Source organism: Chanos chanos, chromosome 1 (genome assembly GCF_902362185.1).
Source record: "Chanos chanos chromosome 1, fChaCha1.1, whole genome shotgun sequence".
Lineage (NCBI taxonomy): Eukaryota > Metazoa > Chordata > Actinopteri > Gonorynchiformes > Chanidae > Chanos > Chanos chanos.
Window position 1 is genome coordinate 54,343,794 of NC_044495.1, and position 15,000 is coordinate 54,358,793.

At 43.0% G+C, this 15,000-nt stretch overlaps 2 protein-coding genes across 2 annotated transcripts in view; both read left to right on the forward strand.

Annotated features, from left to right (window-relative positions):
- The window catches only part of cltcl1 (clathrin, heavy chain-like 1), a 27,614-nt gene extending 19,287 nt beyond the window's left edge, over positions 1-8,327 (forward strand). Inside the window, exons 23-34 of the mRNA XM_030768719.1 lie at positions 1-36; positions 780-944; positions 1,188-1,295; positions 1,670-1,837; positions 2,001-2,150; positions 2,476-2,607; positions 3,076-3,186; positions 3,290-3,460; positions 5,751-5,972; positions 6,482-6,508; positions 7,816-7,891; positions 8,206-8,327. The exon at positions 1-36 is cut by the window's left edge and continues 122 nt beyond it. Of these exons, the coding sequence (XP_030624579.1) occupies positions 1-36; positions 780-944; positions 1,188-1,295; positions 1,670-1,837; positions 2,001-2,150; positions 2,476-2,607; positions 3,076-3,186; positions 3,290-3,460; positions 5,751-5,972; positions 6,482-6,508; positions 7,816-7,891; positions 8,206-8,327 (1,488 nt within the window). The remainder of the gene's footprint in view (positions 37-779; positions 945-1,187; positions 1,296-1,669; positions 1,838-2,000; positions 2,151-2,475; positions 2,608-3,075; positions 3,187-3,289; positions 3,461-5,750; positions 5,973-6,481; positions 6,509-7,815; positions 7,892-8,205) is intronic.
- A 2,589-nt stretch (positions 8,328-10,916) lies between these two features.
- The window catches only part of LOC115814549 (tricarboxylate transport protein B, mitochondrial), a 19,275-nt gene continuing 15,191 nt past the window's right edge, over positions 10,917-15,000 (forward strand). Inside the window, exon 1 of the mRNA XM_030777437.1 lies at positions 10,917-11,132. Within this exon, the coding sequence (XP_030633297.1) occupies positions 11,021-11,132 (112 nt within the window). The 5' untranslated portion in view covers positions 10,917-11,020. The remainder of the gene's footprint in view (positions 11,133-15,000) is intronic.

Genomic DNA, 15,000 nt, shown 5'->3' on the forward strand with positions numbered 1-15,000 from the left:
TTTGTGAATGGCCCCAACAACGCTCACATACAGCAGGTACACACACCCTCAGTCACCCCAGTGCGTTCACATACAGCAGGTACACACACCCTCAATCACCCAGTGCGCTCACATACAGCAGGTACACACACCCTCAGTCACCTAGTGCGTTCACATACAGCAGGTACACACACCCTCAGTCACCTAGTGCGTTCACATACAGCAGGTACACACACCCTCAGTCACCCAGTGCGCTCACATACAGCAGGTACACACACCCTCAATCACCCAGTGCATTCTGTCTGGGTTCCCGATGGTGTATTAACAATTAATAAGCACTTTGTAACATATTACAACACACGTAGTACACGCAACACATGGAATGTAACGGAACATTCTCCGTTTATCCTGTGAGGTTATACACACATGCATAATGTTCCGTCAGTAGATCTGCCACCAAGTGAAACTGAGCTGGTCTTTGTGTGAACTGCTGCAGTACCCCTGGTGACCACAGTGTGGCACACTCTGTGTTTCCATTAAGATGCATTTAACATTCAATTAAGACTTGTTGCGGTGGATTTCTCCCAACCCCAATCTATGTAATTATGTATATTTCATGTACAACATCAACAGGAGCACATTGAATATTTTAGATAAAGACAGAAAATTGCCCCCTCAGGGCCTGCATATGAATTTCATCTGATTAGTGTCTGTAATACAGACTACATAATAAGGTAAATACATGAATGGAAAGTAATTGATTATCCTCTGTTGAAATATTCCTCTATCTGTCATTACAGGTTGGAGATAGGTGTTTTGAGGATGGAATGTATGAGGCTGCCAAGCTGCTTTTTAATAATGTATCGAACTTCGCCCGTCTGGCATCCACTCTGGTTCACTTGGGAGAGTACCAGGCTGCTGTGGACAGTGCCCGCAAAGCCAACTCCACCCGCACATGGAAAGAGGTGATTGGTCACAGACTTACCCAGCCTTATTATCCTAACTTGTGACTGGACGAAACCTCCTGCGCTTCTATGCCAACTCTGGATGAAGCTGCAGTGTCCTGTCATTTGACTGGACAAAAATTTTGGAGTTTAGTTTGTTTGATGGTTGACAGTATCTCATTTTTCTCTGTGTGTGTGTGTGTGTGTCTGTACGTGTGTATGTGTGTCCCTGTGTGTGTGTGTGTCCGTGCGGGTGTGTGTCAGGTGTGTTTTGCCTGTGTAGATGGGGAGGAGTTCCGGTTGGCACAGCTGTGCGGCTTACACATCGTAATTCACGCAGATGAGCTGGAGGAACTCATCAGCTACTATCAGGTATACAGTCACCTTCGTCATCATCATCATCATCATCTTCTTCATCATCATCATCACCGTCATCAAGCTTCATCCCTTTGCCATACATATCCTCAGAGCATTACCTCTCCAGTACCTTCATCAGCACCGTTAATGTTTTTATCATTGACTCAGTAGCACCCTCCACAGCACCATCAGTATCATTCACACCATCTTCTGTCACATTTAGTTTAAACGCTTAAAGTTTTGTATTTTATTTATATATTGCATTCTTTTACCAGGTTGTGTGTGTTTAAATATATGTAGATTTATAATATTTTATGTGTGTGTGTGTGTGTGTGTGTGTGTGTGTGTGTGTCTGTGTGTGTGTGTGTGTGTGTGTGTGTGTGTAATAGGATAAGGGGTATTTTGAGGAGCTGATAGTGCTGTTAGAGGCAGCGCTGGGATTAGAACGTGCTCATATGGGTATGTTCACTGAACTCGCCATCCTCTACTCCAAATACAAACCTCAGAAGATGCGGGAGCACCTGGAGCTCTTCTGGTCCAGAGTCAATATCCCCAAGGTAACACTCCAGAGAGTAAATTCATATCTGCCCCACCAGTATTGCTCCACCTCTTGTCCCTGTGTTAACGTTACATCCCCTCCTTGTGTGTTTGAGATCAGGTTCAGCACCTCAGTTCATTCTATTGGTTGTCCTTAAACCCAGCTATCTTGTGATTGGTCAGGTGCTTCGAGCAGCAGAGCAGGCCCACCTTTGGGCGGAGCTTGTATTCCTGTATGATAAATATGAGGAATATGACAATGCTATCATGACCATGGTTACACATCCCACAGACGCATGGAGAGACGCCTCATTTAAAGAAATTATCAGCAAGGTAATATGCACACATACACACAACATCCTTACATTTCACTGTAACTAAAGATGAGTAACCTGACTCTAACTTTAACCATAACAAAGAAACATTTTGGCCCTTTTTGTTCCAATAATAACAGACATATAGCTGTTTGAAAACGGTTTCCAGTTTTCCCAGTATCATGTTCCTCCTGATTCGTTTTTTTTTTTTTGAGATATTTATATACTTGTGGGGACATTTGGTTCACACATGATACTCTTAAAGCTAAGTCACGCAGATCCTGTGCAGAGATTGCTTTGTTAAAACTGTCATCACTAAGGTAAGCCTTCTCTCTCACACACAGGTGGCCAATGTGGAGCTGTGTTATAAATCACTGCAGTTCTACCTGGAATATAAACCACTTCTGCTCAACGACCTGTTGACAGTGCTGGCCCCGCGTCTTGACCACACGAGAGCAGTCAGCTTCTTTACAAAGGTACACACACACACCTCACACTCTCGCTTTCTCTCTCTCTCTCTCTCCCTCTCTCTGAGACACACACACACACACCTCACACTCTTTCACTTTCTCTCTCTCTCTCCCCCTCTCTCTCAGACACACACACATACACACACTCACGCTCTCTCTTAATCTCTCTCTCTCTCTCTCACACACACACCTTGCTCTCTTTCGCTTTCTCTCTCTCTCTCTCTCTCTCTCTCTCTCTCTCACACACACACACACACGCACACATACTCGCGCTCTCTCTTAATCTCTCTCTCTTGCTCTTTATCTCTCTTTCTCGCCCTTCATGTCTCTCTCATAAACACCGACAGACACACCCTTCCCTCTCTCTTTCTGTCTGTCTCTCTCTCTTTCTCTCTCTCTCTCTCTCTCTCTCTCTCTCACACACGTCACACAATCATTAACCACTCTGATAGCATGTGTGAATTTTCCTTGCAGGTGAATCAGTTAAGGCTGGTGAAGCCATATCTAAGGTCAGTGCAGAGTCACAACAACAAAGCTGTCAATGAGGCCTTAAATAACCTCCTAACAGAAGAAGAGGACTACCAGGTACACACACACGCACAGAGAACAGTGAGAGAAACTGAAGTGACAGAACGCTTTGAGCATTTTCCAACCCTAAACATTTTTATTCTCTGTGCCTTCTCGACAGGGTCTGCGTGCCTCTATAGATGCGTATGATAACTTTGACTCCATTGAACTGGCTCAGAGGCTGGAGCAGCATGAGCTGATAGAGTTCCGGCGTATAGCTGCCTACCTCTACAAGATCAACCAGCGCTGGGCCCAGAGCATACAGCTCTGCAAGAAAGACAAGCTCTATAAGGTACCGCTCTGCAAGAGAGACAAGCTCTATAAGGTACAGCTCTGCAAGAGAGACAAGCTCTATAAGGTACCGCTCTACAAGAGAGACAAGCTCTATAAGATACAGCTCTACAAGAGAGACAAGCTCTATAAGGTATAGGTCTACAAGAGAGACAAGCTCTGTAAGGTACCGCTCTGCAAGAGAGACAAGCTCTATAAGGTACAGCTCTGCAAGAAAGACAAGCTCTATAAGGTACAGCTCTAAAGAGAGACAAGCTCTCTAAGGTACAGCTCTACAAGAGAGACAAGCTCTATAAGATACAGCTCTGCAAGAAAGACAAGCTCTCTAAGGTACCGCTCTACAAGAGAGACAAGTTCTATAAGGTACAGCTCTGCAAGAGAGACAAGCTCTATAAGGTACAGCTCTAAAGAGAGACAAGCTCTATAAGGTACCGCTCTACAAGAGAGACAAGCTCTATAAGATACAGCTCTACAAGAGAGACAAGCTCTATAAGATACAGCTCTGCAAGAAAGACAAGCTCTATAAGGTACCGCTCTACAAGAGAGACAAGCACTATAAGGTACAGCTCTGCAAGAGAGACAAGCTCTATAAGGTACAGCTCTAAAGAGAGACAAGCTCTATAAGGTACCGTTCTGCAAGAGAGACAAGCTCTATAAGGTACAGCTCTAAAGAGAGACAAGCTCTATAAGGTACCGCTCTACAAGAGAGACAAGCTCTATAAGATACAGCTCTAAAGAGAGACAAGCTCCATAAGGTACAGGTCTACAAGACAGACAAGCTCTATAAGATACAGCTCTGCAAGAGAGACAAGCTCTATAAGGTACAGCTCTAAAGAGAGACAAGCTCTATAAGGTACCGTTCTGCAAGAGAGACAAGCTCTATAAGGTACAGCTCTAAAGAGAGACAAGCTCTATAAGGTACCGCTCTACAAGAGAGACAAGCTCTATAAGATACAGCTCTAAAGAGAGACAAGCTCCATAAGGTACAGGTCTACAAGACAGACAAGCTCTATAAGATACAGCTCTGTAATAGAGACAAGCTCTGTAAGGTAAAACTCTACAAGTGAGATAAGCTCTGTAAGGTACCGCTCTACAAGAGAGACAAGCTCTATAAGGTACAGCTCTACGAGAGAGACAAGCTCTATAAGGTAAAACTCTACAAGAGAGACAAGCTCTATAAGGTACAGCTCTAAAGAAAGACAAGCTCTATAAGGTACAGCTCTAAAGAGAGACAAGCTCTATAAGGTACAGCTCTACAAGAGAGACAAGCTCTATAAGGTACAGCTCTACAAGAGAGACAAGCTCTATAAGGTACAGCTCTAAAGAGAGACAAGCTCTATAAGGTATAGGTCTACAAGAGAGACAAGCTCTATAAGGTACAGCTCTGCAAGAGAGATAAGCTCTATAAGGTACCGCTCTACAAGAGAGACAAGCTCTATAAGGTACAGCTCTACAAGAGAGACAAGCTCTATAAGGTATAGGTCTACAAGAGAGACAAGCTCTATAAGGTACCGCTCTGCAAGAGAGACAAGCTCTATAAGGTACAGCTCTGCAAGAAAGACAAGCTCTATAAGGTACAGCTCTGCAAGAGAGACAAGCTCTATAAGGTACAGTTCTACAAGAGAGACAAGCTCTATGAGGTGGAGCTAATGGAGGGCCAGGATACACACAGAGATACTTACATAGATACATTCAGAGATACACATAGAGATACAAACAGAGACTATTTTAAGACCTGCTCATCGCCGATAATGTTAGACTTCGTGCCATTTTTCATGCACTGGAAATGTATGGAGATGTCCATGAAAACTGCTCAAGCCCTGCTCTCGATGTCTTCTGCCAACAAACCACCTTTTTCAGGACAGCTCTCAACTCTACACTAGTGCCCAACACCATTAATATTTTTCAGTCCTCAACACTCTTCACAGCTGCTATGGGACTTCATTAAAATACTTATAGCTTCAGTAACTGTCACAGACCCTTTTTTACCGGAAGGTTCTGTGTTTAATGACTGTGTCTCTTCTGCTCCACATAATGCTGACTGCCACACGAAACAACACTGAAATTCTACATGCAGGCTAATGTGTTTCTTTTCATTCTTTTTTGTACAGTTATTAAACAGTTAATAGTAACTTAGAGAACACATCCCTTGCTAACAGTCGAAGCATAAAACTGGCCAACTGGCCTTTCCCCAGTTTAAGTAATTACACTGGTGTCATCTGAAAGCTCAGCACAGAGAGTGTGTGAGTGTGCGTGCGGGGCGGTGACCGTTGTCTTCCCGCCGTGTTCAGGATGCGATGCAGTACGCTGCTGAGTCGCAGGATTCAGAGCAGGCTCAGGACCTGCTGCGCTGGTTTCTGGAGGAGGGCCGACAGGAATGCTTCGCCGCCTGTCTCTTCTCCTCCTACGACCTTTTGGCCCCCGACGTGGTCCTCGAGCTGGCCTGGAAACACAACCTGCTGGACTTTGCCATGCCCTACTTCATCCAGGTCATGAGAGAGTACCTCACCAAGGTGCGTTACCATAGTTACCCACTCAAACACACTCAGGCAGAGAAAAGGTTAGGGGCGGGGCATGGGAGTTGTTGATGGTTTAAAAGCAAGGAGCTGTGGAGAAAGTGTTATTGTTCAGTTTATAGGTGGGCTAGCAGATAAAGGTTTGGATTGTAGATATAAGGGTAAGAGATACAGAGGCATTAGCTGTGTCAGGAAAAGATGCTGAGGGTGAAAATTTAGAGGGCTTTTGATTTTGGGCCTTTTTTGATTTTGGGATAGGCACAGGTAGCGTTTTAAGAAATCCTCTCTGAATGGGCAGCTCCTATCTTGGGGTTTTCCTAAACCCGACTCCTTGACATAATTTTGATTGACAGGCACGAGCTTAAAGAGTCCCTCCTGAAAGTAAAATAAAATAGGTTTATTTGGCCCTGTGTTATCTCAGTATCAAACCGTATGTCTCTGATCACTCTGATCTCTTCTTATTATAAATGCGTGACGTCTCACAACCGTTCTCACCTCCCCTGCAGGTGGATGGGTTAGCGGATCGGATGAAGGTCTCTGGTCCCCTTTTTCATTTCTCTCTCTCTCTCTCTCTCTCTCTGTAGGAGTAGTATAGCATGTAGAAAATGCACTAACCAACCTTGTGCCCCCCCATCCTAACAGGGCTTACTGTAGTCTGTCTGATCACCTGTTATGCATTGTTCTGTCTCTGTAACACATCATACAGGGCAGGTGTGTGTGTGTGTGTGTGTGTATTTGTGCGTGAGTGTGTATGTATGCATGTGGGGATGCATGGTAGGTAAAATATCCAGGCCTGTATCTGAAAAACACATAGTGTCAGAAATGATCGACTGAAAAGAGGTTAAAAACACTCTGTCACTATTGGGGACAAACGTGACCTTGTTCTTTCAGTTTGGTTTTTATCTGCTCTCTCATTCTTAGATTTTACGAGCTCAAGGAGCCAGGACTCTCTTTTAGAGTATTCAGTTCCCATTTTGTCCACAAGATGGCAACATACCAAAATGTACCTGCTGACAACGTCCCCCTAGGACAGGTCCGCCCAGAGGGTGGATAACTTATTCTCACCACTCAGAACTATGGTTTAATTACATGTAAGACAGCCTGGCCGTATGATTAAATGAGTAAAATAAAATAAAGACAATATGGTAATGTCTGGCAGAAACGTCACGTGTTTTGTGTGAAGCATTTGTGCACACTGTGTTTTGACTGTGTTGTGATGAAATCTGTCACTAATATAGTAGTAATCTTTAGGACTGTGAAGCACAGAGGATGTCTGCTCGCCTGCTGTAGATACCTCATAAACACACTCACCTTGTTGCATGACACCACACTCTGAGCACAAAGCTAATATGCTCCCAATGTAGACAGCCATAGCACTAAAGGTGTTTGTGTGTTTGTGCGTGAATTCACAGGATAAAATATGTATACCCTATTATTTAAATGCTGCATCAGAATTATAATATTTCTGCTGGAGAGCAAACATTTCCATGTTTGTGTCTGAGACGAAGCTGATAGAAGCTTATGCCAAAATTTACAGAAGAAGAATAAAAGAAAAAAAAATCAAAAGAAACTGAATGTTCTTTTGTCATGCTTCAGTTATATTGAACAAATACAGACTTCTCTATTGAGGCAGTGTTTTGACTGTCTCATGGTCTGATCAGATGACAGGGACAAGGTGTGGCATGAATTCAGAACCTGAACGCTCTTTGGTACATACTCTTATTCTAGCAAGGCACTATATCCCATATTTTGACTGGTCTTCTCTCTCTCTCTCTCTTCTTCTCTCTCTCTCCCTCTGTCTCTCTCCCTCCCCCTCTCTCTCTTCTTCTCTTTCTCTCAGGTGGACAAACTGGAGGAGGCAGAAAAACAGAGAGAGACTGAGGCTGAAGTGACTGAAACTCCCTCAGTGGTTTATGGTACGCTGTATAGTGCCCTGAAACCAGTACACCCCTCCCCCACCTCCATCCCTTCTCCATCCTATAGCTCCTTTTCTGGTTTCTCCTCCACTCACAGACCGACTCCCTCTCCTAGTATACAGCTTTCCCCACAGCACTGAGCTTTCCAAACTGCAGTCACGATGAAATATTGACTATCTAGAGAAAGCTAAAGTTTGAACCATCAAGATCGTTTCAGTTTAAAAAAAAAAATGTTACACCCACTGAGAATGTTACCGAGTGGGTTTTTTTTTTTTTTTTGCTCCTGACATGTCTGTGTTCTTGTCTCTCCGCAGGTCAGCAGCTGATGCTGACCGCTGCTCAGGCTCCAGTTGTGCCTCAGGCTGCTTACCCAGGTTACGGTTACACTGCTCCAGGATTCGCCCCGCCCGTTTACGGGTTCAACATACAGCCTTGACCACGCCCCCACACCCCCCAACCCCCCAGCCCAGCCCTCAAAACGACCCCTTATCAACGCCCCTTTGTCCCTGCTTAAGACCCCCTGAAACATGCCTTGGAGACAGAAGCTTAGCCCTCCACTCTGCCCAGCATGACAGCTACTGTCTCTCTGCAAACAAACAAACAAACAAACAAACACTAGAGACTGCTTCGGTACTCATCACTCTGAATGAACAACATTCGCTGGCACATTCAGTAGCTTAGTACACCATTATTTTAGTAGAGCAGGAAATCAGTGTGGATGAAATGGAAAGAATGTTCGGAGAGGAAGGGAGAAGAGAGGAGAGGAGAGGAAGGGAGAGGAGAGGAGAGGAGAGGAGAGGAGAGGAGAGGAGAGGAGAGGAGAGGAGAGGAGAGGAGAGGAGGGGAGAAGAGAAAACCTGAAAACACTATAAAGCCTAACAGACAGCACCAGAAACATATCAGTGCAGTTAGGTTTCTGTTTAATATCTGCTTCATTTAACGCTCGCTGATTCACTGGTTCACCGTTGCCGTCTCAGAGTGGCAGGTTTAATCAGCTTCATACGGACTCTGTGAGCACTGAAGAACGGCAGGTACGAACGAACGACAACCCCCCCTCCCCTGGAGAGACGTGACGACAAACCAGTCCTCTGTGGAAATGTTTACGCAGTTTTTCTTTCTTTCTGTCTTTTTTTTTTCCTCCCTATCAGTTTGCTGTTTTTTGTCCTACTGTATTGCATTCGCTTACGTCAGTGTAGAGGTACTGGACCTTATCGTCTAATGTTTGTTGACAAACACACAACATCAGTGTGTCTGCATCTGCTGCAAAATTGTGACTGGCAGGCAATGAAAGTTTGAGCACAATTCAGCAGTTCTCAAGTTAGTAAGCTTAACATTCACTAACACTGTACTTAAAACCACATTACACAGAGAATAAAAATTATAATATAAAGCAAATATATCTCTTTACCAGGTCCTAATGGCAATCAATTATAATTTATGACAATATTTTGTTGCTATTCCTGATTGAATTGAGCTCAGTATTATTTTAAGCCATAAAATGCTGTCTATAGGTTTTAATGTTGTAGTCTTAATAAACTTTTCGTTTGTCTTTTTTTTTTTTTTAAGAAAAATGTAAAATAAAAAACAAACAAACAAACAAAAACAAAAAACTGAAGCTCTCCTTGCAGCAGTTGCTAGGATGCGGTGATAAGGCAGTGCAGGTTTGGGTTTGTGTGGTTTATCGAGTGTGTGACATCTCCCAGCCTATGAAAGTCATACACTCGCTCACGAAAATAAAAGTTACATACACAAACCGGTGTCTTTGATTATTAAGCCACTTAGTCTTCTATGTGACGTTAAAAAAAAAGATCGATGCATGCATTTAGTCATCCTCGCCATCTCTGTTTTTCATGACGCTGCCCGAGTTTGATAGCTGCCCGATAACAGTACACATACATAACACATGCATACATACGCACCATCCAATGAAATCTTAGGTCAGTTTTGCTGTTAGCTGAAGCTATGACAGAGCAAACATTTAGGTTTCTCTTCCTTTAATAGGCATTTCCATCTCAAATTACGTTATACATTACATGTTATTAATGGATAATAAACTCCAACCTAAAAAGGTAGTTTATAAACAACCGGGGAAAAGTACTCATTTCTTTACACATTATGTAGTCTAACTGTATAAGCAATCTATTAAGAATTAACCGTTTATACTATATAGGCTACGCTCACGCATTCTGTTGGGATATAAATGCAGTTTTACGTCAGATGACGTGAAACGGTTGAAAGTTTTTTTTTGTAGTGAAAAGGAATAAGTCTGCAGTTTCTCATCTCCAGCAATATGCTATTTTAATGAAACCTATCATCACACATCTTCTAGAAGTTTCCTGTTAATCTGATAATAAGATCTGTAGATCTGCCCGCGAAACTGTTTGAAATGAGACCAAAACGATACCACTGATAGTCTGAAAAGAAAACACAATAAAAATGACTGGGGGACAATGTTCTTCACCTCTACAGAGTTTCTATAGAAGACATTTTCAATATAACTGTCATGGATCCGCGAGCCTCATAAAAAACGCAGACTACTCTCTTCTCATTGTTGCACATGACCTGCGCCTTTTCCCCGTTACTTTTCTATAGTAACACAACGCCCGCTCCTATCTTTAAAACAGTTATCTAAATTAACATTGAAAGTGATGGCTGCTATCAGTCGATCTCGTATTTTTTGTCGTCAGGCGGACGAGACCGTTCCACCTTAAAACGAGTTTCACACAACAAGGATGTGACGCTTGCTAAGGGAGAGAGCAGAGTAGAGCGAGGGAGGCGAAAGAGAAAGAAAGAAAAAGCAGCGAAAGCGCCCCGCCCTGTATCCGAAAGGGGGGAGGAACTGGAAGATCGAGACTTAAGCGTTGTCTTTGGTGCGATAGGCTGGACTAGTCTCGCCTGTCAACAGCCTGATCATCCGCCGTGCCTCCCGGAGGCTGGACCGATGACTCTCTGTTCTCAATGAGAAAGTAGCTGTATATAAACGGATCATCCTTTAACTTCAGCTGTGCACACGCTCGCTCTACACGTTGCTGCACAACTAGTAAAGTAACCTGTACTGAAGCGAACTTGCCTGGTCGCTCATCTGTTGTTCTCAAATTAAACTAATTTTACTGTTCAACCAAAAAAAAAATGTCTGATAACGCCAGATGTATCGGCCCTTTCCATAGACCTCGCTGTATAGCTGCAGCAGCACCGGCTGGAAAAGCAAAATTAACACACCCAGGAAAGGCGATTCTAGCAGGTGAGTACCTTCCTGAAAATACCTTGTGTGGTTTGTGACATCACTGTTGAGTATAAGTGCGTGTTAATGTTTTATTAATAGTTGAAACCAGAAGGTTACATGTAATGTTTTAGTAACATTGCATGTTCATACTATATCATGTCATTCTTAAAACTTGCGTGGTCAGAGTGGGGAGAATGACATGTCGAGTGGAGAAAAGTGACTGGATACTGTGAGGGGTGTCTTGCGTGTTAAGCTCTGGAAAAATGAATGACCGCTTTCAGAAACTCGCCGGCTCACTGAGCAAATATTTCACATTCCACGTATTCGCTTTTCGTGAAAGGCATTTGGAAATTTCCGTCTTGGCTATGTTTTATTTAGTTGGAAAAGCCATTTTAAATCGCATAGAGTGAGAAGTTGTACTAATTAAATCCACGTGAAAATGAATACATCCCGGATGACTGATTCGTTCAAAGGATGACTGATCCTTTCAAACCAACCGCAAAAACTCATAGAAACTTAGTAAGCTTCCCTATCGCCTGTTCAATGAGAAATTGCGCAGAGACGTTTATATTGCGCAAAAAAACCACGCAAGACCGTAATCATGACGTGTTGTAATCAGGCACAGATAGCAGGTGTCACCTCAGTGAGAAACTGGCTGCACTCAACCGCATTTCCTAAGAAGTGTTGTGTCAAACTCTGGTTGCAGTCACGATTCACTCCAGTTGAGCGTGTTCACCAAACTCAAGGTCACAAGGTTGGACCATGGACGTATCAGCCGTCCCATCTGGGGCTAGTTTTTGAAAGAGACCCATCTATGCATCATACCTAAACATGCTTTGACCCCATCCTCAATGCCCGTTCCTGTGTTGATCATGAAAATTGACTCTTACAATGTGGTTTTCACTAACAAGCCATTCACAGACAAAACATCAGGGTTTTCTAAAAAATAGTAATATCAATGCTTTATTTGCCATATCTATGGTCATGGTGACCATTGTACAAGAGGTCCTGTTCTTCTAGCTCTGACTGGCTCAGAGATTATTTACTGGTGGTGAAATCTCCGAATGTTTTAAACCTTTGGAAAGCATCATTATGCACTTAAAAAGAAGTAGCCATGTAACAAGATATATGTGTTTTTCAAGCTTTGATGACTTTAGTTGAAAAAATAATCTCATGTCAGTTTGGTCTTTCTCTCTCTCTCTCTCTCTCTCTCTCTCTCTCTCTCTCTCTCTCTCTCTCTCTCTCTCTCTTGCTCTCTCCCTCTCTCTCTCTTGCTCTCTCTCATTCTTTCTCTAACTCCCTCTTTTTCTCCCTCCTTTTTTCATCCTGCGTTAGCTATAAATGGTTTCAGTCCACTGCTCAATAGGCAGTTGCTTAACTACCGTCTGGCTGCTGCTTTGGCTGAAATGACATGTTTTATGTTTTAATGTTCCTCTGAAGGAAAAAAAAACCCCTTTCTTTTCATTTTAGCTTCACTCCTCCACCCTGGCGCAATTTAAGGGTCACCCTTTTGCTCGTGGTGTCATTCTAAATAAAGGCCACTCTATTTCACCAGAGACACTTTACTGCATGAATGTTTTGGGCAGACAAAAAAAATTCTCAACATCATTTGTCCTCATCTAGCATGGTCGATGGGAAATCTTAATCCCTAAATTGCCATTGTCAGTGCATAGATAGCCTACATGCAGAGAGAGAGAGAGAGAGAGAGAGAGAGAGAGTGTGTGTGTGAGAGAGAGAGAGAGAGAGAGAGAGGTTATTATTTTTGAGTGATCAGCTAAGTGCTTTTATGTAACATTATTAACTACAGAATGACACAGACACAGACATTTTTGAAAAAGACAGTGTACCATTCTCTCAATCATTCCATTCCATCTTTTACCCTAAGTTCAAACATCTTTCCTTTGTTAAAATGATTTGAAGGCCTTTGAACAATGGCTCCAATATAAATGTGTATATTGGGTCATTTGTGGTTTTGTGGGTAAAAGCGGTTTAAAGCAGTGACAGGAAAAGGGGCGTTAGACATCTCGTGGGGACAGTTAGTTCCAGAGGTTTCTGTGGTAACGCACCCTGAAGTGAATGGAGTGGGAATGTTGGAAGGTCCTGATACGACCAGAGTGCAGATATGTGGGAAGCTTATGGGACATACAAGTTCTGGTTAGCTTTGTCACCAACCACTCCACTGACCTGGAAAAATTTCACTACGGTTCACGTGACACACACACACACACACACACACACACACACACACACACACACATGCACACACAGCATTCCATCCCGGACCCTTTAGTCACATGTATGGCAGAGATTATGGGTAAGCCTGATAAGGAGAATGAAGGCTGTCTGAGTCTGGCGGCATCAAAAAGACTCGATCCACATTCCCTATTGCGAGGCCATTCAGTACTGTCAAACCTCTCTCAGATAATGTTACCCAATACTGCCCTCACCGTTAGGATAGACATACAAATGCTTGCCTTTGAAAGAAAGATATCAGTTGTGATTGAATTTAGTTATCTTTTTAAACAACAGACCATTGAATTCCTACATGTAAGCTGATGGGAATACTGATAGAGTAGGAGTAATTTAATTATAGACTGATACATGAAAAGGCATAAAGGCCTCTATTCTGAGTATAGGCAGACTGATGAATATGACCAAATCATTTCTGCATTTTTATTAGAAGATGCCAAAAACAGTGCATGTATGTGACTGTGTGTGTGTGTGTGTTTGTGTGTGTGTGTGTGTGTGTGTGTCTGTTTATAGCTGGAGTATAGGAGGATGTTTCTTAAGTGATATCTCTCTCTCTGTGACAGGAACCGTAGTGTGATAGCGTTCAGTAAGGTTAGTGTTCAGTGTCCTCCAGCCTGATTAACCAGCTCTTCAGCACAGGCTGTGCTCCAGGTGTAGGATGGACTGGAGAAACCAGTGCAGTTCTGTCCTTTTGGGGCGGACGACACCCACATGACCTGCTGAGCAGGTCATAAATACATCTCATATGAATGATGGGAAACGTAGTCTTTTTTTTTTTTTCATTTTAAAGGATTTTGAAGCTCTTTCATCGGAGTGCCATAGCTAAACTCTTTTTTTTAATGGATGTTTCTTTACTGATGTGTGTGGTGTATTGGTGAGTCTCTTGTGTATTTGGTGTGCTGGTGTGTCTCTGATGTGTGTGTGTGTGTGTGTGGTGTATTGGCAAGTCTCTTGTGTGTTTGGTGTGCTGGTGTGTCTCTGGTGTTTGTGGTGTACGAAACAGCGATATGTTCGCATGTGATTGCTAAACCGCAAATGGGCTGCAACTGAATAAAATTTATTTATAATATAAAGAGACGATGGAAAATACTCGTGTGTGATTGGCTGGAACGTGTCGAGCTCGGATATCTGTACATCTCAGTCGTAAATCTGGTCAAAAGTTCAATCACCATTTTAAAGCAGTGAACCTGTGTTCAGCATGAGAGCACATATGTCAAAATCTGGTCCTGGAGGGCCGGGGTCCTGCTGGTTTTTGTTTTCACCTCTCAGTTACCTGTTGATTTTCACCTTGAAAACAGGTGTGCACGCTCTTCGGCCAATCAGAGACTGTACAAAGCAGCAGGACCATGGCCCTTCAGGCCTGGATTTTGACACCCTTGACTTAGAGCTTTATGATTAATTTATGCATGAAAGTAAAAAAAAGACAGATGAAAGCCGACCTGAACTAAAAACAATCCGTTGCTAGTGACTTTACGTGCGTGATGTTCTGTTAGAAATCCTTTTTTTTTTAAAGGTTCTGAACATATTTGTACCGTTTTGTCATTGAGTATAGGCGTAGTTGAGTTATTATTGAGTTGACATGATTATTTCAAAACACCATTTTAACAGTGTAGTTTTATGCCGTTATCAGATTGTA